Genomic DNA, 24,924 nt, shown 5'->3' on the forward strand with positions numbered 1-24,924 from the left:
GATTTGATCATTTTAAAGAGCAGAGCAATTAAGTCGAATACGGCCCGCGGGCTACTTTGCCTATCTGTGACGTCATACTGCCTTCTGGTTGTAGCCACACACACACATCCACGTGTATTGTGCATGTCATACTTGACATTTTGTTTACCGCTGTTCAGACTTTCTCTTCAAATGTCAAATGTAGATATTTTGTCAAATGTGTTGTCTAACTGTATTATACTAAGTCCACCACCAGGTAGGGCAACAACACCAGATGAGCGTTTTTGAAGACGCCTGCCTGGTGGGATGCATTTATATAGCACCCCACACTTCTTTACTTTGAGCTCATTGGAGTTTCTTACCTCAGCAGCGCAGTGGGTTGTAACAAGTCAGTGTAGGCTACTTGCCCGAGATTCTCATTTAGCTCAGATGCTCAGTGAGGTTCTGGAAAGTTGTCGTGTACAGGTTGGAGACCAATTGCTCTGCTGCGGGTGACTGTTTTTTGCGCAGATTTTACACATGGGTGATAGTGTCATGAACGCTCAGGAGGTCGATCCTCCCGTGGAATCGAAAGATCCAAATGTGGGAGCGCAGTCGTGCAGCATCCCGAACGGCGAGAGCGGTCCCGCACCCACGACCCGTGTGTACGGGAAGCGCTGGGCGATCGTGTTCCTGTTCAGCGCGTACTCGCTGAGCAACGCGTACCAGTGGATCCAATACGGCATCATCAGCAACATCATTGTCAAGTTTTACCAGGTGGACTATTTCGCCGTGGACTGGCTGTCCATGATCTACATGCTCACCTACATCCCCTTCATCTTCCCCGTCACGTGGCTGCTGGACCAGAAGGGTTTGCGCGTCACGGCGCTTCTGGCCAACGCGCTCAACTGCGTGGGGACGTGGACGAAAGTGGCCAGCGTCCGGCCCGGTCTCTTCTGGGTCACCATGCTGGGCCAGTTTGCGAGCTCCCTGGCTCAGGTGTTCATCCTCGGGATGCCTTCTCGCTTGGCTTCGGTGTGGTTCGGCGCGCATGAGGTCTCCACCGCTTGCTCCATTGGAGTCTTTGGGAATCAGGTGAGCTCTGGTTCGGGCATCCATGCTGTTGGTCACGTCCGTGGTTTTCTGCTTTGTTGAGGACAATCAAGGGAAGGGTAGGTAGCTTAATCTGTGTTGGTCCTTTTTATTTTGAAAAATATCCGATCAAATAATAATAATAATACTGATCATATACCGATTGCCACCAGAGTGCTTTAAAGGTAGGTCATATATGATCATATCATTTGTACATCAGGGCAGCTTTGGCTAAATGGTTAGTTGCCTGCCGCCCGTGGGGACCTGGGTTCAAGACCTTACCCTGCACATACAGCTGTAGAGCCCGTGAAAAAGACAATACCCCAAAACATCCCCTGGTCGCTTAAGTAGCTTTCATTGCATGCCATTACTGTGATGGGTCAAATGTAGAGGTTACATTTCATCTATATGTGCATGCAGGACTAATAAAGATAATTCCTATCAGATGTTTTTCTTCTATTATCAAGGCTGGACTGGCCATTTTTTTCTCTCTGATTAGTTGGTTAGACTCCTAAACTATTTGCAGACACGTCTGTTGTGATCTGCACACATTAATGCATTTAATAATCAGCAACTGTTGAATTTTATTCATTTTATTTCCCTTTTTTTTTTGTCAAAATATTAGATAAATATTGGTCCTGAACTGCTCTAGATTAGGAAAGTGGCACAGTTGTATGTTGTTTATAGTGCATTTTTATATAGTAATGATGGGTTCTATAAATGCAATGTGATGGCATGAATAATGGCATTGACAAAGGTCACAATGGCCTATGAAGAACTGGTCCAACATAGACGTATTTAGGGTCCTGTTGACATACAGTACACGTCCTAACTATGACCCTGATTTGCCTTGCAAGAGGAGGAACCTTGTTGGTGAAGCAAGATACACAAGATACATACACAACTGAAAATTGTCATCATTTTTTGGGGTCGATTATTTAATGTCATCTTGATTGACATCTTTTCTTTTAGTCTTGTTTTTAGTCACTATTACTTTGCCTCTGTAAATCACTGTCGCCTTGTGTATGAATGCTGCTTTACAAATGACCATTGTCAAAGAAGAGCATAAATCATGGTTGTCGCCAGATTTCAAAGTAGCCATACAAACAGTATGAAAGCTAATCATTGGCTAGTGCAAAAACAAAAATACTGTGGTAAAATAAAAGCATAATTTCAAGTAGTCACCGACACAAATCTGTCATACTAAGTCAGGGGTGCTCAAGTTCGGTCCTCGGGAGCCTCTATCCAGCCTGTTTTCCATGTTTCCCTCCCGCAGCACAACTGAATCTAATGATTGCTAATCAGCAAGCTTTGCAGAAGCCTGATAACGATCCTGATCATGAGTCAGGTGTGTTAGTGGAGAGAAACATGGAAAACAGGCTGGATAGCGGCTCTCGAGGACCGAACTTGAGCACCCCTGTACTAGGTCATAAAAAGTTGTCAAACACACAACATATGCACGGGTGCTGCAAAGTAGGCAAGTTCACTCAGGTAAATGCATTGTAGATATAAAAAAATGGAGCGGAAGAAAACCAAAGCGCTGCTCGGAATTTAAAACTGTGAGAAAAAAAAAAATCACTTTTGGCCTTATCGCTTAAATGCTGCAAATTAAAAATAGAATTTCATAGAAACCCTTCGAATTGTCATCACTTTGCTCCCCAAAAGGGTGCCCCAGATGCCGATAGCAATTAAAAATCCATTTGGAGCGCGAGCTAAGAAAACATTGCGATTTGGACCTTAGCAAAACACATGACTGTCAACACAGTCGGAAGGCGGGGCTTGGATGGCAAACAATTTGCTGCTCTGCTTACCAATGGGTCCACAACGTCAGTGTTAGCCAAATAATGAGAACAAGAGTTGTGACCGTGCCTACCTGTTACCGGGGTCCACCTGCAAGCTTAGAAGATTGAAGAGACTGATTCCTTGGGTGTGTTGTTGTTGTTTTGATTGTTTTGGAAATGCGAGGATTTATCCCGACGCAGATTATATGCGAAATAAAATGAAGTTGACAATATTTGACAACTTTTTTTTTTTACATCTTTAGCAGGCTAAAGTGTTGACACAAGAAGAACTGTTTGCGCTTCTCTTTACTTGATGTCGTCTAAAAGACAAACATCCGTAGTCAGTGGGAGCGTTGTTGGTCTCCATAAATGCCAGAACCTGTTTGGGAGGAATCAGTTGTGGCTTCTTCATGACAATTCACAACTCTTCCCACTCAGGGAGACCAAGTTACTCAATCGACCTCCTCATCTACTGTATGAGCAACGCACTGGTGTGGCAGCAATACAGCATCATCACCTTCAAGCACTTTTTGGAAGTACCATGACTGTCAGCTGGCTTCCTTTGATTGACTTCCTCATCTACATCCTTCTCATTGTGCCTGTTGTGTGGCTGCTGGACAACTGGGGTCTCAAGGAAGTTGTTGTGGTGGGCTCCGCCAATCAATTGCATTGTTTTCTGTGACCTTTCTCGGCCATTTGATGTGTTTGGTAAGCCAATGTTTACATCCTTGGCATCCCAACCAGACTTACTTTTTTTTATGGTTTGGTTTGGGCAACAAGGCATTATGGGAAACCACGGGTGTCGGGCTGAAAATAATTTTCAAGTGTGTGTGGGCGAGAGAATGTGAGCTTTATTATACAGTACAGCTGTAAGAACTTAAAAAGTATCAAGATGCATATTTGGGTAGGATGAATTTAATTCCCTCTGAATTCTTCACCTCTCCAAGACATTTTTGACAACTGAATGTTTCTGAATTTGTGGGAACGTTTTTTTTTTTGTCCCAACATGACCCAGTGCACAAAACAATGTCCATAAAATCAACTCTAGCAAAGGGCATGTGAACCAGGACCCTTCGTGCATATTCATGTTGGTGGCTTTCCTTGCGCATTCTTCTCATGTTCTCTAGCATGTTGTTTGTTTAAACACAAAGTACCCCCATGATGAACGTCTTGTTTATATATATATATTTAAAAAATCCACCAGTGTACTCCTATTTATGACAGTGTATACTGTGTTTGAACACTTTGTTTAAAAAACAATACTCCCATGTCAAAGCCTGTTTCTTCACATTAATTTATATGCAGTATACAGAGTGAATAATAATAATAATAATAATTGTGTGCCAATAAAACAATAGTTTTGATTTTATAGCATTCATTCCTGGGGACATGTTATTTATTTATTATTATTATTTTTTTTTAGATGTCTTTTAAGAATCTAGAAATTCAACCCCAGTTACGTATTTTTATTGATTTGTTTTTACTGTGTTTTCATCTGCAAGAGTAAAAGAGTTTCTGAAAATGACTGGTATTGAATGAATTTTAATTTAGGAGAGATTTTTTTGTATTTTTTTTTTTTACCATATTCCACCAGATTGATCAATTGTACCACCGCTGACTGACTCGTTAAAGTTTAAAATTTTTCTGGTATGTAGAATTAGGACTATTGAATAATTTATGTCATGAACGCAACCAACAACGATTACAGCGTTGAAAATATTCCTTTCGGATTGACTGTCAAATGGGAAATGACGTATTAATGTTTGCACAAGGTCGCCATCTTGTGCCCACTCGACGCTAGTGTAGTGTACAGTATATTAGGCTAAATGAAACAATACCGGCGCTCAAGGTAGGCTAACTGTCATTCATTTGATTAGAACATTTTGCAATGTTTTTAGGGCTATGGGGACGTGGTTAATGTGTTTATAGAGCTCGTGCTACTTTTACATTTACGCAACTTCCAGGAAATTTGATCTTACAGTAAGGCAGTTCAAACGGCAAGAGTTGAAGAACAAAATTTGACTGGCATAAAGTTAATGAGCGGTCTACAGTTAATCCTCTCGTGACAAGTAGCTCGGATTTTCATCACAGAGGAATGAGCTCACAACAAAAATAAGCCTCGACTGGCCGGCGAAGCGTCAAACTTGAGGTTGAAACTTTCCTACTTTACTTTGCTAGCTTGGGTGCGAGACCGTAAATGAAGTAGAACTGTAGCGTGTCAACATCATAAGAACTTATTGCATGCCCATCAGACTGACAAAGTGGTCGTAGCTACACAAAACTACTGTAAAATATCATTTATTTCTTCAAATCAAGCACACTTTGTGACTTCACCATCGCATACATTAAAGTAGAAAATACTGTGTGTGTGTGTGTGCGCGCATCTACGTGCCTTAAATACGTGCTCATTTTCCTCCAAATAGCTTCCGGATTAGAATAAAATGAAATGATACATCGATATAATCTGTTACAATAACTTGTTCAATCCATCTCATTAGTTACGAATCCGGTCAGACCAGAGACCACACCCTGCCTGCTCCAGGCTACCCTCCTCGCTTTACGATGGATCTCTGTTCCTCTTACAGCGACGTAACTCGAATTTGTACGTAACGGCCACTGATCTTTCACCAGTAAATAGTCGGTAAATAGTTGAATGAAGAACATTTCTAAGCTATAAAAAGTAAGTAAGTAAATAAATAAATAAAAATGAGAAAGGTCAGAATGGATGGCTGATTATTTTTATTTTATTTATTTGTCTATTCGTGTTTTTTAAAATGTGGTAGCATGTTAGCAATTATGCCTAAAGGTTTCTAGGTTTGACTGACAACTAGTTCAACATGGACCCACCTTCTAGCCCAAAGTAAGCCGCGACAGACTCCACTCACTGCACCCATGACTTGAATGAGGACAAGTGTCATCGAAAGTACTGAGCATTTATTTACCTACAGGCTTTTATATATTTAAAAGCAGAGCACCATCCACCTTAATGAATTTCCAGTAAACTTGAACAAGAATCAAGATACTTTAGCCTTTGACCTTTAACTTGTAACTGCCCATATTCTGATGAACTTGCAGTATGGGTCATTCTCTATCTGCATGTGTCATGTGCTGTGCTCTAGCAACGCAATTAAACTGAATTCCCAGACAATTGAAGTCCTATAGTGTGAGAGTGAAGCAACCGAAAAGGAGGAGCTTGAGCTAACCAATAAAAAACACATAAAGCGAAAACATTCACATGACCAAAGAGGTAGAATCTTTCCAGTGTTTTCCAGTGCTACTCGTTGAAGACTCAACCTATAACCATCCATTTTGTGTAGTCCTTGTCCTCACCGGGTCGTGGGTGAGTTAGCCAATCTCAGCTGACTTTAGGCGAGAAGGTACACCTTCAACATGTCGGCAGCCAATCGCATCTCAACCTAGAATTCCTCATTCAAAGTCAGCAATGGAAATAAGCAGTCAAGTTTGCCCGAGGCTAACTTTTTTTTTTTTTTTTGAAAAAAAGTGCTGTACTGTACCTGTTGATTGGGTGCGGACTGTCAGGTAAATGACCGCTTTGTTTACACATAAGAGGAGAACTGTTTGCTTTTCTCTCCAGCTGAATATCGAGGCCTGAAAGAGGAGGGGAGCAACATGAGCAGTCAGGAGGAACTCTGTCATGACTGGGTGGACAGCCATGATGGATCCTCTCCGTCGAGAAAAAACAGAGCCAGTTACGGAGGGTTCAATCGGCATATCTCTCTGGGCGACGGCAGACTCATATCAGACTCGGCCGTCCGGGAAAGCACGCAATTCTTCCCGCTCATGGAGACCAAACTCTACAAGCGCCGTTGGGTCATGCTCTTCCTCTTTTGCATCTACTCCATGAGCAACGGCATAATGTGGTTGCAATACGGCATCATCAGCAACATCTTCAAGCGCTTTTACGGTATTGACGACATGGCCATCAACTGGCTGTCTATGATTTATTTCTTTACCTACATCCCTCTCATCGGGGTCATCATGTGGCTGCTGGACAACCGAGGCCTCAGGGAACTCATCGTGGTGGGCTCCGCCTTCAATTGCATCGGCGCTTGGATCAAAACCAGCACGGCTCACCCGGACTCGTTTGCCGTGACCTTCCTCGGCCAGTTTGTGTGTTCAGTGGCGACTGTTTACATCCTCGGCATCCCGTCCAAGCTTTCTTCTCTGTGGTTTGGCCAGCAGGAGGTGTCCACGGCCTGTTCCATTGGCGTTCTGGGAAACCAGGTGTGTCCAGGTTGGCCTGCTGGGTTTCAATAGCAATGGCAGCAGGCGGTCTATGGTGCTGTATGTGAGTGTGTGCGTGAGAGAAAGTGAGCTCTTAGTCACTGGAATTTTTCAGTTCCTCCTGAATTTTTTTTATCTTTTTTTACAGCTGTATGCTTCCAACTTTGTGGCAAGGACCTTTTCTATTCCAACATGTCTAAGCTAGTGATGGGAAAATGAAGCTTCATGAAGCACTTGTGATATTTTTTGACTCCCCTAGATGGTTGTTTTGTGGAAAACACTACTTCACCTTTATATTTTTTATGCAGGATCGTGAGTGGTCGGCGGCTACAATGAATACACAGAGACTTGATATGCTTTGCTAGAATAACCGTGTCTTTTATCCCCCGCAAACAGTAATCAACACCTGCGCTATGCTAGAATGATTATCCCTTTCATTCCCCGCAAACAGCAACAGTCACAACTCGATTTGCTAGAATTGACCTTTTATTCCCCGCAAACAGAAATACTCACAACTTGCTTTGCTAGAATGATTGTACATTTTATTCCCCGCAAACAGCAATCAATACACTACAACGTTAAGCAGCATAATATGATCCTCATCAGCGCTTACCTTGACACTAGACCGGAGAGCCCACGGTCCGGGTAGAACGAGCTGCAAAACGGCTGGGCAATCGTACGCGTTCCACAGCTGACTCTGTCCGGACCATGTGCCGCTCCGTCTTTTAATTAGTTAGCGTGGGAAACCGGGCTAGCCAAGCCCTTTCTCAGACACTTTCGAAAGCATGTTTTGCAAAGCAGGGAAAATTGTAGTATAAACAAGGAAGAGTTCCCAGGCTGATCCCGCCCTTTATTTACAAATTGTTGGGCACCTGGATTCACACAACAGTTCAGGACAACAACATATCCTTATATAAGAGGTTACATGAGGACATATCAAACCATGTTTTTTTCCCCTTCAATGGTGCTCTCGATTTAAATATAAAGGCTAGTGCAAAGGAAATTGATTACATTTCCACTGAATCTTTCACCCAAGAGTGCCATCTAGACGAGTCAAAAAATATCACAAGTGCTTCATGAAGCTTCATTTTCCCATCACTACTCTAAGCCCAAAGTATGAAAGAACTTGAGAGCCAATGGGCATTTGACTTTATTCCCTTGATTGACATTATGGAACCAATTAATTAGTTCATTTTTATTTTCAAAGGGACCTATGGTATCATTTGTCATCTTAAACATTGCGCCAAAATGTACATATGCACTAACCGCCCCCACGTAGGGTCATTTCAGTTCCCTTAAATTCTGAAATAAAGTACTAGACTTCATCTGCGTGGTGAAGGTGAAGATTTTGCAGTGAGAAATTTATTATTTATGTTAGGACTGCCCTCTCAAAACAGGCACATTTCAGTCAGACAAAAACAGGTTTTAGCTCATGCAAACCCAACAACGTATAAATACGCTTTTTAATACTCTGTCCTTCACTCCCCAAAGTTTTTTTTTTTTTTTAATGCTAGAGCATACAGAAGGCTTTGATGCAGCTTCTGACCTGAAGAGGTCGCTTAAAGCAATTGGAGTTATTACCAAAAACGGCCAGCAGGGGGTAGCAGAGATGAAGAGATCAACCAGGGCCATGTTGCAACAAGCTCTTTTTCCCAAACCAACAAGTTTGTGAATAATGATGAAACTTAGCTATATTCTAATGCTAATCACTGCAAAACCGGAAACAGATCCAAATATACCTTCTTTTTTTCCGGATGAAAGAAGAGACTCTCATATTTATTTTGGAAGGTTTCATGTTTTTATAGTAATAGAACACAATATTCTCTGGGCCTTGCTGGGAGTGAAGGGGGTTACTTCAGTGAAAATGCCTGGGAGTGAATTAGTTAAGTATGCTGTAATTCTTGAACCTTGGGGTATTGTGGCATGTCACATACATGCTATAAGGGCACTTGGGAAGAGTTTAAAAAAACAAACATTATATGTGTTTATTTTATATTTTGCGTTATAAGGTGTGTTTCCTGACTAAGCAAAGTAGCTGAGACTCAACAGCACGTCTGCTTGTTGCAAATAGATCAGTAGCTTCAAAATGCTATTTTTTTTTTTAAATTCTTACTGATCAATGAATGGATTATGCACATCACTGGCCCTGTTATGTTATTTTCATACACTATGGGACTATTTTAAAATTTATGATGAATTGAATATGACTATTTTCGTGGATATTGACACATACTGTATTTCTGACCATGTATATGTATAGAGATCTTGTTCATATAAATGGAGATCCTCAAAAGATGCCCAAAACCAAATTTTATTTGAAGTAACAAACACTGCATGCCGGTTATTGTCATGCATGTTTTTGTTTTTTGATTTAGTTTCACAGCCTGCAGAGATGGATGAAAGGATGCATTGTTGCATGTGTTTACTTCCGTTCTATAAACAATATGAAACTTTAAAAAAAACAAAAAAAAAACATCAAGTGTATATTTGTACATCCATCTGAAATGTTTTGAGTGGAAAAACTCCCAGCAAGATAAAAGTGCATTGTGTGTATATATATATATATATATAAGGGATCAGAATGCTTCGACGATGTAGCGCAAACAGGTTACATGCCAAAAGAAACTTGGGTGTGGTTGAGAATGAATTCATTATGTTTGGCAATTTCTGAAAAAAACTGCTGAGAGACATAGAGGCCCTTCTCTTCGCATTTTGTTCCGAAGAAATTGCAAAAAATCCGATATAGGTAACAAATGCCTTTTTTAAGTATTATTATTATTATTTTTAATGTGTCGCTTCTCGCCTGCAGATGGGCATTGCTATTGGGTTTCTGATCCCCCCCATCCTCGTGCCGAATGTCGACGATGTGGAGGAGCTGGCGCACTACATTAAGATCATGTTCTACATCAGTGCTGGCGTGGCCACCATCATTTTCATTCTCGTGGTCATCGGTAAGTAGACCTGTCCAGGATTTTTTGCCATTACATTTTAATGGTCATATTGGAAATGACAACAGAATATTGTCCTTAAGAATTTATTTTTATTTTTTTTATACAATAATACTGCTGGATTTGATATGTGGTGCTGCTCAGACAACACTGCCCAGCGTCCAATGTGGCAGTAACTGAATCGTGCACCTATTTGATAGATGTGCTCTGACACAATGCTAAGCGCAAGCAGGGGGGGGCTCAAGTTATGTAATTGTTGTATGAACTCAACTTCCCACTCCCAACTCAGTGAAGATCTGGGAAGTCCATGACAGTCAGCCTCCCCGCTGATCTTGTTTATTTTAACTCATTCACTGCCATTGACGGCTATAGATGTCAAAAATTCGATGGAACTATTTCTATTAGTTTCACATTTTTTTCCCAATTTTGTTAACAAGAGTATGAAAACCTAGAATTTTTTTTTATTGTACATTTAGAAAAATATTTTTTTTAATCGTCTGACACCCCTCATTTTTTAATAATCCTTTATTTTTTTTAATTAGGGGCATCAGGCGATTATTTTTTTTAAAATTGTTATTAATCACATGACTTCAATAGTTAACTCACGATTAATCACAAATTTTATATCTGTTCTAAATGAACAATAAACATTTTTTTCTAGGTTTTCATACTCTTGTTAGCAAAAGTGAGGGAAAAAAAGTGAAACTAATAAAAATAATTCAAATGAATTTTTGACGTCAATGGCAGAGAATGAGTTAATTTAGTAGTAGTATTTCACATAGCTTAGCAGGATGAAGTCATATTTGTGTATCTATCGTGTATATCTACACTGTGTGTAAGTCTGGTAATAGCAGTTCCCTTTTTAACTGTCACCAGTTTATATAGGACTATTAGAAGGTCATACGGGTTTTTATAGACGATAGCAATTGCAAAAACAACAAAGAGGAAGACAATGACACTTTTTAACTACCGGTAAATGCACTCAACAAATATAATAGTGTTTGATTTGTGAGAATAATCGGAGAGAATGGATGGAAAATTAAATTGTCTTTTTGGGTTATTGACAGATAACCATAGTTGTCATCGCCGGTCCGTCATTTTATTATGGTGCAATAATGTTAAAGCATTTTTATGCACCTAAAGCGTTAGTTTCTCATTAGTCTGTCACCTCCGTTTGTACCTCTGTTCCTTGATCGAAGCACAGTTAGCATCCGATTGATTTAATTGATTTAGGTTGGTTATCTCAGTCAAACCGTTCATCTTTGAATGTCCCGCGATTTGATTCGATTCCGATTTTTGGGTCTACCAATCGATTCAGAATCGATTTTCGATTAAGAACGATGTTTGATTCAAAATGATTTGATTGACAATGATTTTTGCTTCATTCTATCGATGTGCAAGGAATTGTAATGATCGACTCCAGTCTGACTCGCTAATGCTAATTAGCGCGCTACTCGCGGCACTTTTATCACTCAAAAGAACGGCTCCACGCTGCAAAAAAAAAAACTTTTATTGGAATAACTTGATTGTGACTTTTTCCTTCTACTCTCCAATGTGGCTACAACTTAACAGTGTATCAGACAGCGTGGAACCACACTGCCCCTAAGTGGCCAAATCGAGTACAACATGAACAGCGCTCCAAATAAAGGCATACACAGACAGGCAAGACAGTATAAAATTATTTAAATAAAATCGATTTTAGGACATTTAAAATCGATTCTGAATCGTACTAAATGAGAATCGCGATTCTTATAGGAATCAATTTTTTTTTTGGCACACCCCTAGTCAAACCTGTAAAAAAGTACATTAAAACGCCTCCATTGTGTTTCTAGTGTTCCAAGAGAAACCAGAGCTCCCTCCAACACAGGCGCAGGCTCAGGCCAGGTGCATCCCTCCAGAGAGCTATTCCTATCTGGCCTCAATTCAAAGGCTGCTGCGCAACAAGCCCTTCATGCTACTGGTGATCAGCTATGGTGAGGTCCTATCTATCTCTTAGACATGCTTGAAAAAAACAACTTTTTGTTTCTCAATCTGTGCCTTGTTTTACATGTGTTTTTTTTTTCCCCCGTAGGACTAAATGTTGGCTGTTTTTATGCTGTGTCCACGCTTCTGAACCGAATGATCATTGAACACTATCCAGTAAGTGTCACGCTACTGCTGCCACATACATTTCATGGTAATCGGGCTTTTAGTTTCTATTCTGTGCTGTTTTTTCGCCAGCAACATGAGCTTGACAGAATCGTTGCTAAGACCACCATCGGAGCCCTTTAGACAATTGAATGCAGAGTGCAAAATGTAACAAATGTCTAAAAAGAATTTTCTTCTTAGGGTGAGGAGATGAATGCGGGTCGGATTGGGCTGACCATCGTCATCGCAGGCATGGTGGGATCGCTCATTTGTGGAATTTGGCTGGACAAGACTAAAACCTACAAGTATGTTCTCTGAAATGTTGTTTACTATTGCAGGTATGTATTTAGTTGTATTACCGAGTAGTCATTACGTTGTTGTTTTTTTCTGATTTTGCAAAACAAAACAAAACACAGACCATTTTTACGTTTGTCATTGTTAAACTTTGTTTAATTAAAAAATGCTTCAAGGTAGCAGTTTCACCTCTTTGGATGGTGCATGCTAGTTTGTTACCCGTTGATACTTTGCTATGATGTGACATAAATGAAAAAAGAAATAAAAATACATTTGAATAAATAATGCTTAAAAGAAATGACTATCATCTTTATATGTGGCATGGACAAATAGGACATTTAAAATTACAATAACATAATATTAAAACATTTGAAATGTTTTTTATTAAAACATTGTCATCTTGTTCGGAAGCGTATTGCATTCACTTGAAAAAAAACCCTGTTTTTCTGACTAATTTTTGGGGTGAGCTTTGTTTTTTGGAGTATTTTTTTTTAATTTTCTGTTTTTCGGAATATTTTTTTCTGTTAAAAAAAAATTACGAAAAACAGGCAGAAAAAAAAATTCTGAAAAACAGAGAAAACAAATATTTTAAAAAACAGGGAAAAAATTATGTAAAAAAAAAAAAAAATATTCAAAAAAATATTCAAAAAAACTGAAAAAAATTATGTAAAAAACAGAGCTGGTGTTCTGTTTTTCGGAGTATTTTTTATTTTATTTTCTGTTTTTCTGCATATTTTTTTCTGTTTTACTGAATATTTTTTTCTGTCAAAAAATATTCAGAAAAACAGGCTGAAAACAAATATTCAGAAAAAAAGGGAAAACAAATATTAAAAAAAAACGGGAAAAAATTATGCAAAAAAAAAAAAAACTGAAAAAAATATAGAAAAAAAAACTGAAAAAAATTATGTTGAAAAACAGAGCTGGTGTTCTGTTTTTCGGCGTATTTTTTATTTTATTTTCTGTTTTTCTGCATATTTTTTTCTGTTTTACTGAATATTTTTTTCTGTCAAAAAAATATTCAGAAAAACAGGCTGAAAACAAATATTCAGAAAAAAAGGGAAAACAAATATTAAAAAAAAACGGGAAAAAATTATGTAAAAAAAAAAACCTAAAAAAAAAATAGAAAAAAACCCTGAAAAAAATTATGTCGAAAAACAGAGCTGGTGTTCTGTTTTTTTGGAGTATTTTTTCTTTCTTTCTGTTTTTCTGAATATTTTTTTCTGTTTTACTGAATATTTTTTTCTGTTTTACTGAATATTTTTTTCTGTCAAAAAATATTCAGAAAAACAGGCTGAAAACAAATATTCAGAAAAGGAGGGAAGACAAATATTTTTAAAAAAACAGGGAAAAAATTATGTAAAAAAAAAAAAAAACTGAAAAAAATATAGAAAAAAACCCTGAAAAAAATATAGAAAAAAAAACCTAAAAAAAATATAGAAAAAAAAACTGAAAAAAATATGGCGAAAAACAGTGCTGGTGTTCTGTTTTTCGGAGTATTTTTTCTTTCTTTCTGTTTTTCTGAATATTTTTTTCTGTTTTACTGAATATTTTTTTCTGTCAAAAAATATTCAGAAAAACAGGCTGAAAACAAATATTCAGAAAAAGAGGGAAAACAAATATTTAAAAAAAAACTGGGAAAAAAAATATGTAAAAAAAAAATATTAAAAAAAAACTGGAAAAAATTATGTTGAAAAACAGAGCTGGTGTTCTGTTTTTCGGAGTATTTTTTATTTTATTTTTTTTAAACTCTGAACTCCAAGTGACTTGTTCCAGACATGCCAATGCTAACATGCCAATATTGTTTGAGAAAGTTTGCACTTAGCAGAAAGATTTCCAAGTAGAAATTAAGTTCATTCTCAGTTGTCGTGTACATTATTGTCATTGCTTTATTACATCAATATTTGCTGCCAAGACGTTTAAATGGACCAAAAAAAATCTGAGAAAAAAAGGATATTATTTTGAGAATTGAAAATGACCTGATAGTATAATTTTGACACCAAAACATTGTCATCTGGTTTAATTGATTAAAGTGCATATGTGGTAGCAAAAGCACATAAAAGTAAGAGGTTGTGTGTTATTTGCTGTCGTCTCCTTCCGTGGATATTTAGAATGATGTGATCGCAGGGAGCTGAACCAAGAGAAGTCCGTGCAAGTAGAATTGTAGACTGACTTTTTGTTCTGATGTCCAACTCTGCTTATCTAAACTGACAGACGAGTCTAGCGTGGTCCTGCCATGCATCCGCCCAGGGGTTGTTCTTTCCTGCACTAAAATTCCGACCTACGTGTGCATTTTAAAAGGCCATCATTTTTGATCGACATTGATCGTTGTATCTGTTTCTGTTAATCTATTCTTTTATCTATCTAATGACTTGATAAAGGCCTTGGATTCCTCACATGCCGGTTGGATCCTCAGCTGTCAAGACACACCAATGTTGTCTTAAAGTCTGTGTGAGAGAATCAGAGGATAACGCTATTTTAACAAAACCAGTATTTTACGCATGGTTGTACAAAAAACTGCTAGACCAGAATAAGCCTGTTTGTGCAGATGGACCTTGCTTTGACAATAGGTCAATTCAGGGTTTGTTTTGACAGTCTTTGTGGGACATTACCTTTAATTAAAGTTAAATCCAAGTGTGTATAAGATTTATTTTCCCTAGTTGGATATATTTTCAAGATACACTAGGCATTAAAAATCAATATAAATAGTAGGAGTGTGCAAAAAAAAAAAAATTCTCATAAGAATTGTGATTCTCATTTAGTACGATTCAGAATCGATTTTAAATGTCCTAAAATCGATTTTATTTAAATTATTTTATACTGTCTTGCCTGTCTGTATATGCCTTTATTTGGAGCGCTGTTCATGTTGTACTCGATTTGGCCACTTAGGGGCAGTGTGGTTCCACGCGGTCTGATACACTGTTAAGTTGTAGCCACATTGGAGAGTAGAAGGAAAAAGTCACAATCAAGTTATTCTAATAAAAGTATTTTTTTTTGCAGCGTGGAGCCGTTCTTTTGAGTTATAAAAGTGCCGTGAGTAGTGCGCTAATTAGCATTAGCGAGTCAGACTGGAGTAGATCATTACAATTCCTTGCACATCTATAAATTGAAGCAAAAATCATTGTCAAACAAATATTGATTTTTATTAATCGAAAATCGATTCTGAATTGGTAGACCCAAAAATCGGAATCAAATCGAATTGCGGGACATTCAAAGATTCCCACCCCTAATAAATAGTGTAAAAATTGCAGGTGTTTGTTGACATGAAACAGTTCACATTATATACACGGCTAACATTTGAAAAAAGACCGAGGTCATCCGGTTTTCTTTCAAGTGGTTTTGTGGAGGTACGCTTGAGGATTGAGGTCTTCTGAGCAGCTTTTGCTTAAAAAATATAAGCCAGCTCACAAGACTCAGATCTACATTTTTGTCAAATCTGATTAAACTGGATTTCTAATAGAAAAAAAAAAGATTAAAAAAAAGATTTGCTTTTCTAAACCCTAAATATTCCCTCTCCCCTCTCATCAGGCAGACCACGTTGGCCGTGTATGTGCTCTCCCTGATCGGGATGCTGGTGTACGCCTCGACACTCAACCTGGGCCACCTGTGGGTGGTGTTTGTCACAGCTGGAGTTTTAGGGTGGGTGATTATTAGACAGCAAGCAAATGTTACACCTCAAGGTCGATTATGTGGGATTGGTCTAAATGTGTGGTCTATTGTGTTTATTTTTAATGTGCTAATATGTCAGGATTGCAACAATAACACATAAACCTATTTTTAATTCCATTCACATTCCGATGCTTTACATATGGCAAACTATCACCATGAGCGGTCGCTTCTGATTCTTTTAATTCAACTAAACCATTAGTTTAGCCAGTATTTGCATTGAATATTCTAGAAAAAAACTATTTTTTTTTGTCTGTGTGTGCCTTTATTTGGAGCGTTGTTCATGTTGTACTCGATTTGGCCACTTAGGGGCAGTGTGGTTCCACGCGGTCTGATACACTGTTAAATTGTAGCCACATTGGAGAGTAGAAGGAAAAAGTCACGATCAAGTTATTCCAATAAAAGTTGTTGTGTTTTTTGCAGTGTGGAGCCGTTTTTTTGAGTGTGTGATTATTTGGATCTGATATCCAAATAATCACATTTTATGCAGATTTCTCGCATAACATTTTATTTATCCTCAGAAAAATGTTCCTGTGTGAACATGTAGCCTTTTCATAATCCTTACTTTTACAGAAGCGTTATAACGTGAGCGTCTACGTGTTTCTGCAGCTTCTTCATGACTGGTTACCTTCCTTTGGGCTTTGAGTTTGCAGTCGAGCTCACCTACCCAGAATCCGAGGGAACTTCATCTGGTCTCCTCAACTGTTCAGCTCAGGTTGGCAGCTCTTTTTTTTTATTTTTTTTTTTTAGTTAGCACATAACAAACAACTCACCAATCTGATTACATTTCAGATCTTTGGAATCATCTTCACCATCGCCCAGGGAAAGATTATTGACAAATGGGGTACTTTGTCAGGAAACATATTCCTGTGTATCTTCCTTTTGATAGGAGCTGTCATGACTGGTAAGGAAATATTTCGAAACACTAACTCACGGAGATTTTAAATCTCCTTTTACAGGCCACTTGGTCGCATATTCCAAGGGATAAGGTTGCCATCTAGTGGTAGAATCGAAAACTGATTCATCTCTTTTTTTTTTTCTGCTTACCCATATATTGTTAAAGAAGTGTATAAGAAAATATATGGAGACGCACATCTCCTCACTTTTTTTGTCTGTATCACAGGATTCATTAAGTCTGACCTGCGGAGGCAAAAAGCCAACCAACAGACCGCCGGGCAATCCGTCAGTGTAAGTAAATCGGCGACGGCGTCTTCACATCCCGGTAGAGGGATTGCTGCGCCTGACGCCATCTTTGTATTTTGCGCTGCTGCACGCATGAATGAATGCAGGCTAAACTGCACTGCTCTCTCGCCATGCTCAGAACAAACATGGCCTTCGCTTTGTCCGGCTACTAGTTTTTAAAAGCTAACATCACGTGCCAATTTTGGTAAAAAAATCTCCAAAAATGCACTTTTTATACTTTTAAGTTGTGGCGACCTCAGCATGAGAGGTCATGCTAACAGGAATGGAGTTTGCCCCTCTGCTACACGATCATGTGTTGCAAACTTTTTTGTTTGTGTTTCACTGTATTATTATAAAACACCACATATTAACTTGAAGTCAAAAGTGGGGTGCAGGCGTCAATGACTTGCACATTTTCGCTATTCAGGGGAATAAATGACTCGATGTAACTCATTTCAAGTATTTCAGTGAAACGGCAAACAAAATCACTTTTGAATTCCTCGCTGTAATTTTCAAAAGCAATTTATCATATGTTGTTGTCATATTCAAAATAACCTCTACCTTTCTTTTTAATGCCCCTTAACCCTGGAGAACCCAAGAACCCTTTTCTTCTTTGGAAAATTATGAATTATACATTAAATGACTGCTATAAGTTCACTGAACACCAAAATAAATGTTTTTTCAATGTTTTTTCAATTTATTCCCTAATTTAGGATTAGGGCGAAATTTGACCCTTTGGGATATAGGGGTATCGTTTCGAAAAATCTGAATAACAAAAACTGTCAATAAACTATTTCGAATTTAAGAAAATAATCAATCAAATACACAGCTACATTGAACAATATAATTTTTTTGTTTTATTTGTTGCATTTTAGCCATCTTGTCACCACCATTCTGGGTCATGTAAGTGCAATATTCATCCACTAGATGGCCCCATGCAGGGGTCAGAAATGGCACTCTGGACTTTTGAAGTTAAATTTGTAAAAAAAAAAGAAAAAAGGTCTTTGTTATTTGAGTAGCAGAATTTATAGGGGCCAAATTTGACCCCGTGGGTTCTCCAGGGTTAAATGCAAACGCACAAAAAAAATCAAAGAACCACCAATCTCGCGCACACACTCACAGCTTGATTTATTTAAGTTTGTGCTTGTTAAACAGTGGATTGAATACACAAAAAACAAACAATACTTATAAGATCAAGTCAACAGGCAGCACGCTATTATTTGGGTGTGCAGGGGATTCTGGGTTTAGATCTTTGCCAGCGCTAGTGGGTTTTGCATGTAGGGTTCTTACGGGCCCCCTCTCAGGTACATGACACCCAAGCTATTATTCCAGCCTGCAGGCTCAGAGTCATCGATTCAGGACCACGGGGGCACATCGTGCAGCAGCCCCTGGCAGCGGCAGTCCTGACATAAACTTACAAGTTCGCTAAAAACCAAAACACACCTGCCAAGGTAGGGACACGCTCTCTTGAATAATGAACTCCCCACCGACACAACACAATTACTTAGGTATCTTAGAGTGTATATCTTTATTTTTTATTTTTACATCCACCCCTATGGACAACTTAGAGTGAACTTAAAGTGCATGGTAAAATATTATACTGTATACATATTATGACTACACAACACAAATAAATTGCAAGAATTCAGTACATGCAAAAGGTAAGAACACTTTCCTATTTTCACTCCATTGCGTTTGTTTCATTAGTTTAGCGATTCCACTCAAAAATCATTAATACATTTAGCTCTTTAAATAATTGGTTATGTATTGTACATCATAAAAAAATTGTAAAACTAACAATTGTACATTTAAAATGTTAATTAGAAATATAATGTGAACACCCATTTTTTTAATGGTTAATTATAATTAAAGTCATCATAAAAATACATTAAAAATGAGAATGACTTAGAGTAATATTTATGTTGAAGTCTGATAAAATTATTAAAATATAAAATATTTTGGATAAGCGCTATAAATATAAAATGTATTGTATTATTTCATTAATGCAATACAGTAAAAAAATATTTCATAATACAATACAGTAAACTATTTTAGATACAAATGTCAATTTTTTTAATTTATTTTTTTATTCATCTACAAATTTGTGAGTTTAAATGACCAAGCCATCTGGCCCTTTTAAAGATCAAATATTGACAATTAGCACAAACGTGTGCACTCCTCCTCATTAAACAGTTTGGTCGTTGTCTTCTGTTTACACTTAGTTAAGATGATGTTAAAATGTGATTTAAAACACCACCTATAGATTAAATAAAGTTTTTTTTTTTTAAACAGAACTAATTAAATTGCTGCACATTATTTCCTGTTGGCGGAAGAACTATTTAAAAAACATTTTTACTGTTCAGGGTGCAAGTATGTTGCAACCGATTGGGAGCAGCATGTTGGCAAAAAAAAATCTATTATAAGTAGCGTGGCTCTGGTTGCTTTGGCTAGAGGCGCCCTTTCCAGTGGCTATCTTTAAAACAGCAGTGCTATAACAACAATACAAGTTGGACTGAGCCCAGTTTGCATTTCACAGATGATGATGATTATATTTTGAGTGTTTCCTATTCATGAATTGTTGGTGTAAAGGGCTCACATCCTTTTTTAATGTATATAATGATTATAGTTCTTTTCTGTTTTACCAGGACATGACCACGGTTCTAGATGAAAGCCTTCCGACCCTTGAAATGCAGAAAGGAAAGTTTTAAAGAAGGAATACATGAAGAAGTAGCCGCGATGCATTCCGCTGTGAAAGCCTTGGCGAGAATGACAATAATGTGAAACTGTTGTGCCATGAGGACAGCAACACACACACACATTCTCACACGGACCCCAAAACAAGCACGAGGAGTCAAGTCATGCACGAGAACAATGCACTTAGAATCTTAACGTCTTTACCATTCATTGTTTGTAGCGTGACCTTTTCATGTTCGCTTACCTCAGACCTTTCAAACTAGTGATCTACTACTATTACTACTACACAACTACTACAGTACTTCTGTCAATGATCAATACTGTAACTACTTTCAAGTTTTATTTTGAAAAACATTTCATTTAAGTAGTTTTTTTTTTTTGAAGATTAACAGGACTGTGATGTGTTTTCCTGTCATGGCAGATGATTTTCTGCCTGTCATTCCAGATCACGTGGTAGTATTACCTCTGAATTCTACTGAATGCAATAACAGTTGATGCTGTGCGTCTTAAGTATACTTTGGAAGGTCAGTTCCCCCCCGGCCCTCAGACCTGGCAGACACAAACTTGATGACTGACATCTGGGTCATTTTGGAAGACAAGGAGGCGAATCGAATCGATCATTTTGCACAAAAACAACTAATATTTTATTAATTTAAAAATATACTTTGCTTGTACACTCATTACAGAGACAGATATAGTTTGTGATGAACATGTTTCACTCTATATGTTGTGGGTTTTATTGTTGTGGTTTCTCTTTTACAGAATATGTGATTGTTTGGAGGTGCTAATTTATCATGTTGTGGAATTTTAGGACAGTTAACAAAGCTGTGAAGATCTGACAATCCTTTGATATATCGAACATGAAATAAATTATTCTTCTAGGGGACCTCATATGCTGTAACTTGACTGGAGTTCAATATTTTGTATGACACTAAAGTCTAACATGAATGAGGGGGCTCAGTGGAGTTACTGTTCCATTGTTAAATGAATAAATCTTGTGTTTTCCAATCTTAGGACATGTTGAGAGCATGGGAATTCACGTGTAGAGTTTGGAAAAAGGTTGATTCACTGTAGGAAATACTGTAAAATGACATCTGGGGAAGAAGCACCCCATAATCAATCCAAACACGTCTGATGGACTCTCAGAAATTCAGTTCCGTTTCTTCTTCTGCGCTCCTACTTCCTCTGCAGTTTCTGGAAAACACTGGAATCCAATCAGCATTGCTATGATTGAGAAACCTGGGAAAAACAAATGGCGCAATTACACCGAGCTACAGGCTCTGTTCAATATTTACAAATGAGCAAAAGAAGAACACTTACTGGCCACAATAAGAGGTGCCATGACCCCGATGGTGAGAGGTGCAGTTTTATAGATGAAGGCCTCTGACAGAAAATGACCCAGCGCTAGGACAAATGTCCACAAAGTGATGTGATACAACCTGCCAACGACACGCAATGTTATAATGTAATGGGAGGTCAATCACGGAAATGCAATACATAATAAACACACTATCTTACGTTCTGTTCTGTATATCAATGGCACAGGCGCAGCGAATGATGGATGACAGCAGCGTCCAAATGCCAAATGTCCGAGCTTGAAGGCCATTGACTGAATACAAGTATAGACAAATATGCTAATTTACAAAGAAATGAGCATTGTACAATTGTACATACTGCCAGGTCAGCGGAAGTCTCATCACTGTGCTTGCAACACCAAATAGTGTTAAAATACTAATTTCCCTCAATAATGTATACATTTTTCACACAGTTTATTTGGGTTAATGAATAATATATAAACAACATCAATCAAAATTGCTCACCAAACTCAGGCGTGCCGGTATAAAGCTTCTCCGACAGGAAGCTGTGATCTCTGAAGCTTTGCACGGTGTTTCCCATCGCGATGACGGACACCATCACGAGCCAGCTCCGCAGGACGTTTAGGAAGCGACTCATCTCTTCTGTAGCTCCTACAGGGTAGAAATATAGGTAATTGCAATCCATACAAGTGCATGTATCTGCTCATGTTGCAAAGAGGCCGCTAGATGTGTTACCTGTCAAGTGTTTTAACTGAACGCAGGGAAATTGTACCTGTTTATCTGACAAAGAAGACTAATGTCACCGTAAATCTCAACCAAAGTGAAATGGCATTAATGGTGACATTTCCGAGCGGCGTTCATCAGACATCAACGTAAAATGTCATACATGAGGCGAAAAAACATTGTGATAATCTCTTTCACGCGAACCAGGTAGCAGCCAATGACTAACCTGACAGAATGGTTCTATCCAATCGTACCACTGAAATGATTGGTCAGATTGAGCCTTTGGGTTTCGCCTACTTTTTTTTTTTAACCAATCGTATTTAAGACATTCAAGAACATGCGTGTGGTTGGTTGTGTTAAACAAAGAGTTGATATGAAGAACAAGATAGTGATCCTCGAAGACATTAATTATTGTTCAGTCGAATCCTCTCGTCGGAACATATTGTTATGAGTTCTTGGTCTACAATCCTATAAAATGGGGTTTCATACTTGTTTTATTTTCAAGTTTGTATAATAAATTCTCATTACACTGCGTTACATCACACAAAAAATATTGGTGGAGGAAAAATTGACAGGAAATCTGAAAGTGCGCATGCGCTGTATAGTGTTGCTAGATAGTTGTTGTAGTAACAAGGAGGAAGATTAGCAACTCTTCCTGCACAACTAAGCTAGTTAGCTTTAAGCAGCCGCCCTGAAATAAAGGCAAGTTTAATATGTTTTTCTCTGTTTTTCCCACTATAACACACTGCATGCATTATCTTACATTTCTGTAATTTTTGCTTAGCTCACAACGTACATAACAATTGAATATGTTTTGTTTTCTTTATTTAGTTGTGTCAATTTCTCGTAGCTTACATTTATTCGGGTATCTGGATTTACAATTTGTAAAGACACGCACTGTTTAAATGGCAGACTATTTTACAAGTAGAGCTACAAACCATCTGTTATATGTTCGTTCTTATTGTTGTCGCACCATTTTTGGATTCAGACATGGGAAATATAAATAAATAATTCAACCATATTGTGTTTGTCTTGGTTTGCCTCAGGAGGGAGCTACAATGGTTGGCACCTGATCCCTGTAGGATTTGAGCTCTCTCTCTGTGGAGATGCCAGCTGTTGCCCGGGATAAGGAGGGCTCCGATTCCTCCTCTGATGACGCACATGAGTGAGTTCTCGGTCGTTTTGTACCTTTTGTTCAAATGTATAACGTCAAACGCATCGAAGCTTAATCCTCTTAGCTCAGACACACATTTTATCCCTGAAACACAATTATCATCAGCTCTAGTTTGCTACAGAACCCTGACTTGCGAGTTTAATTTGTTTGGTGACCACACTTGTATCTTAATTGTGATGTTTATTTAACAATAGCTTTTTACTCCGGTTGTAGGCTACTATGCGAGGGTATATTAAACTTAACAAGTGACTTATTGTCAGTCTGAAATGTTCTGTCTCTTGACTTCAGTCACACAGCTAGCATATAATATTTCACTGATCTTAATCATGATTTGTCCAAAGTAAACAACAGTGAAGAAGATATCTGGTCTATCGTGTATCAAACCTAAATACCTAAGCTTAGGGCAGCAATTATTTACATGCCTCTCAGCCTTATCAGGAGCAGCCATGGCTGATTGAAGTCTTCCACATCAACATGCTGTCTTATCGTATTTTCAGCTTGATAAGCAAGCTGTCTGGTGCACTCGGATAGTGTAAGATCATTTGTTAGTACAGTGGGTTTTGTTTGTGTCCAGCTTTTCCTCGTGATGATATGGAGAAAATCTGACTTCCTTGGTATGGCATATAAATGTTTTTGTTTTTTTTCCCTCCCCATGACCAGAGACCATCCTTGTGTTGCCTGGAGTGGCCTCAGCAGGACAATCCCAATCTTCTTATTTTCCCCTGAAGCCATTGTTTCAAAGGATGGATCTATGTATGGTGGTGGAGGTACTTGGTAGCATTTTAAAAGATACTGCAGGAATTAAGAAAAATAAAATGTGTCTTTGGTTTCTTGGTGTCACTGTCAGTGAATTGAAGTCTCGTCAGATTTACACGTTTTATGTGGCATCATACATGAAGTTATACCTTCAAGCTTGGCTGATAGAGGCCTTTTTTTGTTGTTGTCCGCTGTCCATTAAATGACAATCTGTTTCACTTTCTAGAGCTATTCAACATGGCCTTCAAGATTGTGCGCACAGAGAGTCGCCTGGTGCGGGGGATACTGACCAATCATGGTTTCCATGAGGTAATGTCCTCCACAAAATGAGCCGAATGTAAAAGATTAGCAATTTTTGCTATTTATGTGAACCTCCTTTGTGTAGGATAGAACAGGGATGCCCCCACACACCCAAATAATAACGATGTCAAAGCCTGGGAACGCATGCATGGAAAGAGCCCAAATGACCTCAAGAGCATTAATCTGGTTTCACAAGGCCACACAATCCCCCTCATTGCTCCTTCCAAGCAGTTACGATTAATTCTCTTTTTATTTCATTTCAATGCTTCTTGACTCCCAGAAACCCCATCATCAAAGGCAGACGAGTGTCTCTACCACAGTGAATGGCCAGAGCCAGACTTTAATAAGGCTTTATTGCAAACATCTGTCTCCTCTAGACATTGAACACTCATGTGAACACAAACCTCCGTCTTAATGAATGGTTGGAATCAAGCAAAACAGATTAAGATAATGAGTATGTGAGCAATCATTTTGTCATAATTTCAGTAGAGCAAGGGTGTATTTCTCCAGTATAGGGTGAGGCATTCTCTTACGTACTATCCAGCTACATGCATCCATGAAAACATTGTCATTTATAAGCATTAGTTTTGCTTCTGTGTGAAGTCGGGTGCGCACCGAATCAGATTGAGTCAATCTCAACTCACGAGCCTGCTCAATGAAAAAAAATTCTG

At 38.3% G+C, this 24,924-nt stretch overlaps 3 protein-coding genes across 14 annotated transcripts in view; 2 read left to right on the forward strand and 1 right to left on the reverse strand.

Annotated features, from left to right (window-relative positions):
• The first annotated feature begins 328 nt into the window (after window positions 1-328).
• flvcr2a (FLVCR choline and putative heme transporter 2a) lies at window positions 329-20,875 on the forward strand. Of its 6 annotated transcripts, XM_077556696.1 has the most exons (12): window positions 4,622-4,680; window positions 6,427-7,076; window positions 9,886-10,027; window positions 11,857-11,997; window positions 12,096-12,163; window positions 12,353-12,456; window positions 15,971-16,081; window positions 16,718-16,823; window positions 16,901-17,012; window positions 17,232-17,296; window positions 18,623-18,741; window positions 19,936-20,875. In XM_077556696.1, the coding sequence occupies exons 2-11, from the start codon at window positions 6,462-6,464 to the stop codon at window positions 18,695-18,697; spliced, it is 1,539 nt and encodes a 512-aa protein (XP_077412822.1). In that variant the 5' UTR covers window positions 4,622-4,680; window positions 6,427-6,461; the 3' UTR covers window positions 18,698-18,741; window positions 19,936-20,875. The 6 variants fall into 6 exon arrangements, with proteins under 6 accessions (XP_077412801.1, XP_077412792.1, XP_077412822.1 ...); XM_077556687.1 differs by having other exon boundaries at window positions 18,623-20,875; XM_077556703.1 differs by lacking the exon at window positions 18,623-18,741.
• On the reverse strand, window positions 20,602-22,255 carry erg28 (ergosterol biosynthesis 28 homolog). Of its 2 annotated transcripts, none has more exons than XM_077556779.1 (5): window positions 22,073-22,255; window positions 21,805-21,951; window positions 21,503-21,593; window positions 21,305-21,423; window positions 20,602-21,223 (listed from the first exon to the last, which is right to left on the reverse strand). In XM_077556779.1, exons 2-5 carry the CDS (start codon window positions 21,935-21,937, stop codon window positions 21,135-21,137), a joined length of 432 nt encoding a protein of 143 aa, XP_077412905.1. In that variant the 5' UTR covers window positions 21,938-21,951; window positions 22,073-22,255; the 3' UTR covers window positions 20,602-21,134. The 2 variants fall into 2 exon arrangements, with proteins under 2 accessions (XP_077412905.1, XP_077412896.1); XM_077556770.1 differs by having other exon boundaries at window positions 22,036-22,255.
• ttll5 (tubulin tyrosine ligase-like family, member 5) overlaps window positions 21,817-24,924 on the forward strand; it is a 52,690-nt gene continuing 49,582 nt past the window's right edge. For 5 of the 6 annotated variants that reach the window (XM_077556595.1, XM_077556613.1, XM_077556632.1 and 2 more), the window contains exons 1-4: window positions 22,614-22,725; window positions 23,070-23,188; window positions 23,858-23,964; window positions 24,180-24,262. In XM_077556595.1, the coding sequence (XP_077412721.1) occupies window positions 23,130-23,188; window positions 23,858-23,964; window positions 24,180-24,262 (249 nt within the window). In that variant the 5' untranslated portion in view covers window positions 22,614-22,725; window positions 23,070-23,129. Of the gene's footprint in view, window positions 21,971-22,613; window positions 22,726-23,069; window positions 23,189-23,857; window positions 23,965-24,179; window positions 24,263-24,924 lie in introns of those variants that run through there. The other variant, XM_077556605.1, reaches the window with a different exon arrangement.

Source organism: Vanacampus margaritifer, chromosome 1, assembly GCF_051991255.1.
Source record: "Vanacampus margaritifer isolate UIUO_Vmar chromosome 1, RoL_Vmar_1.0, whole genome shotgun sequence".
Lineage (NCBI taxonomy): Eukaryota > Metazoa > Chordata > Actinopteri > Syngnathiformes > Syngnathidae > Vanacampus > Vanacampus margaritifer.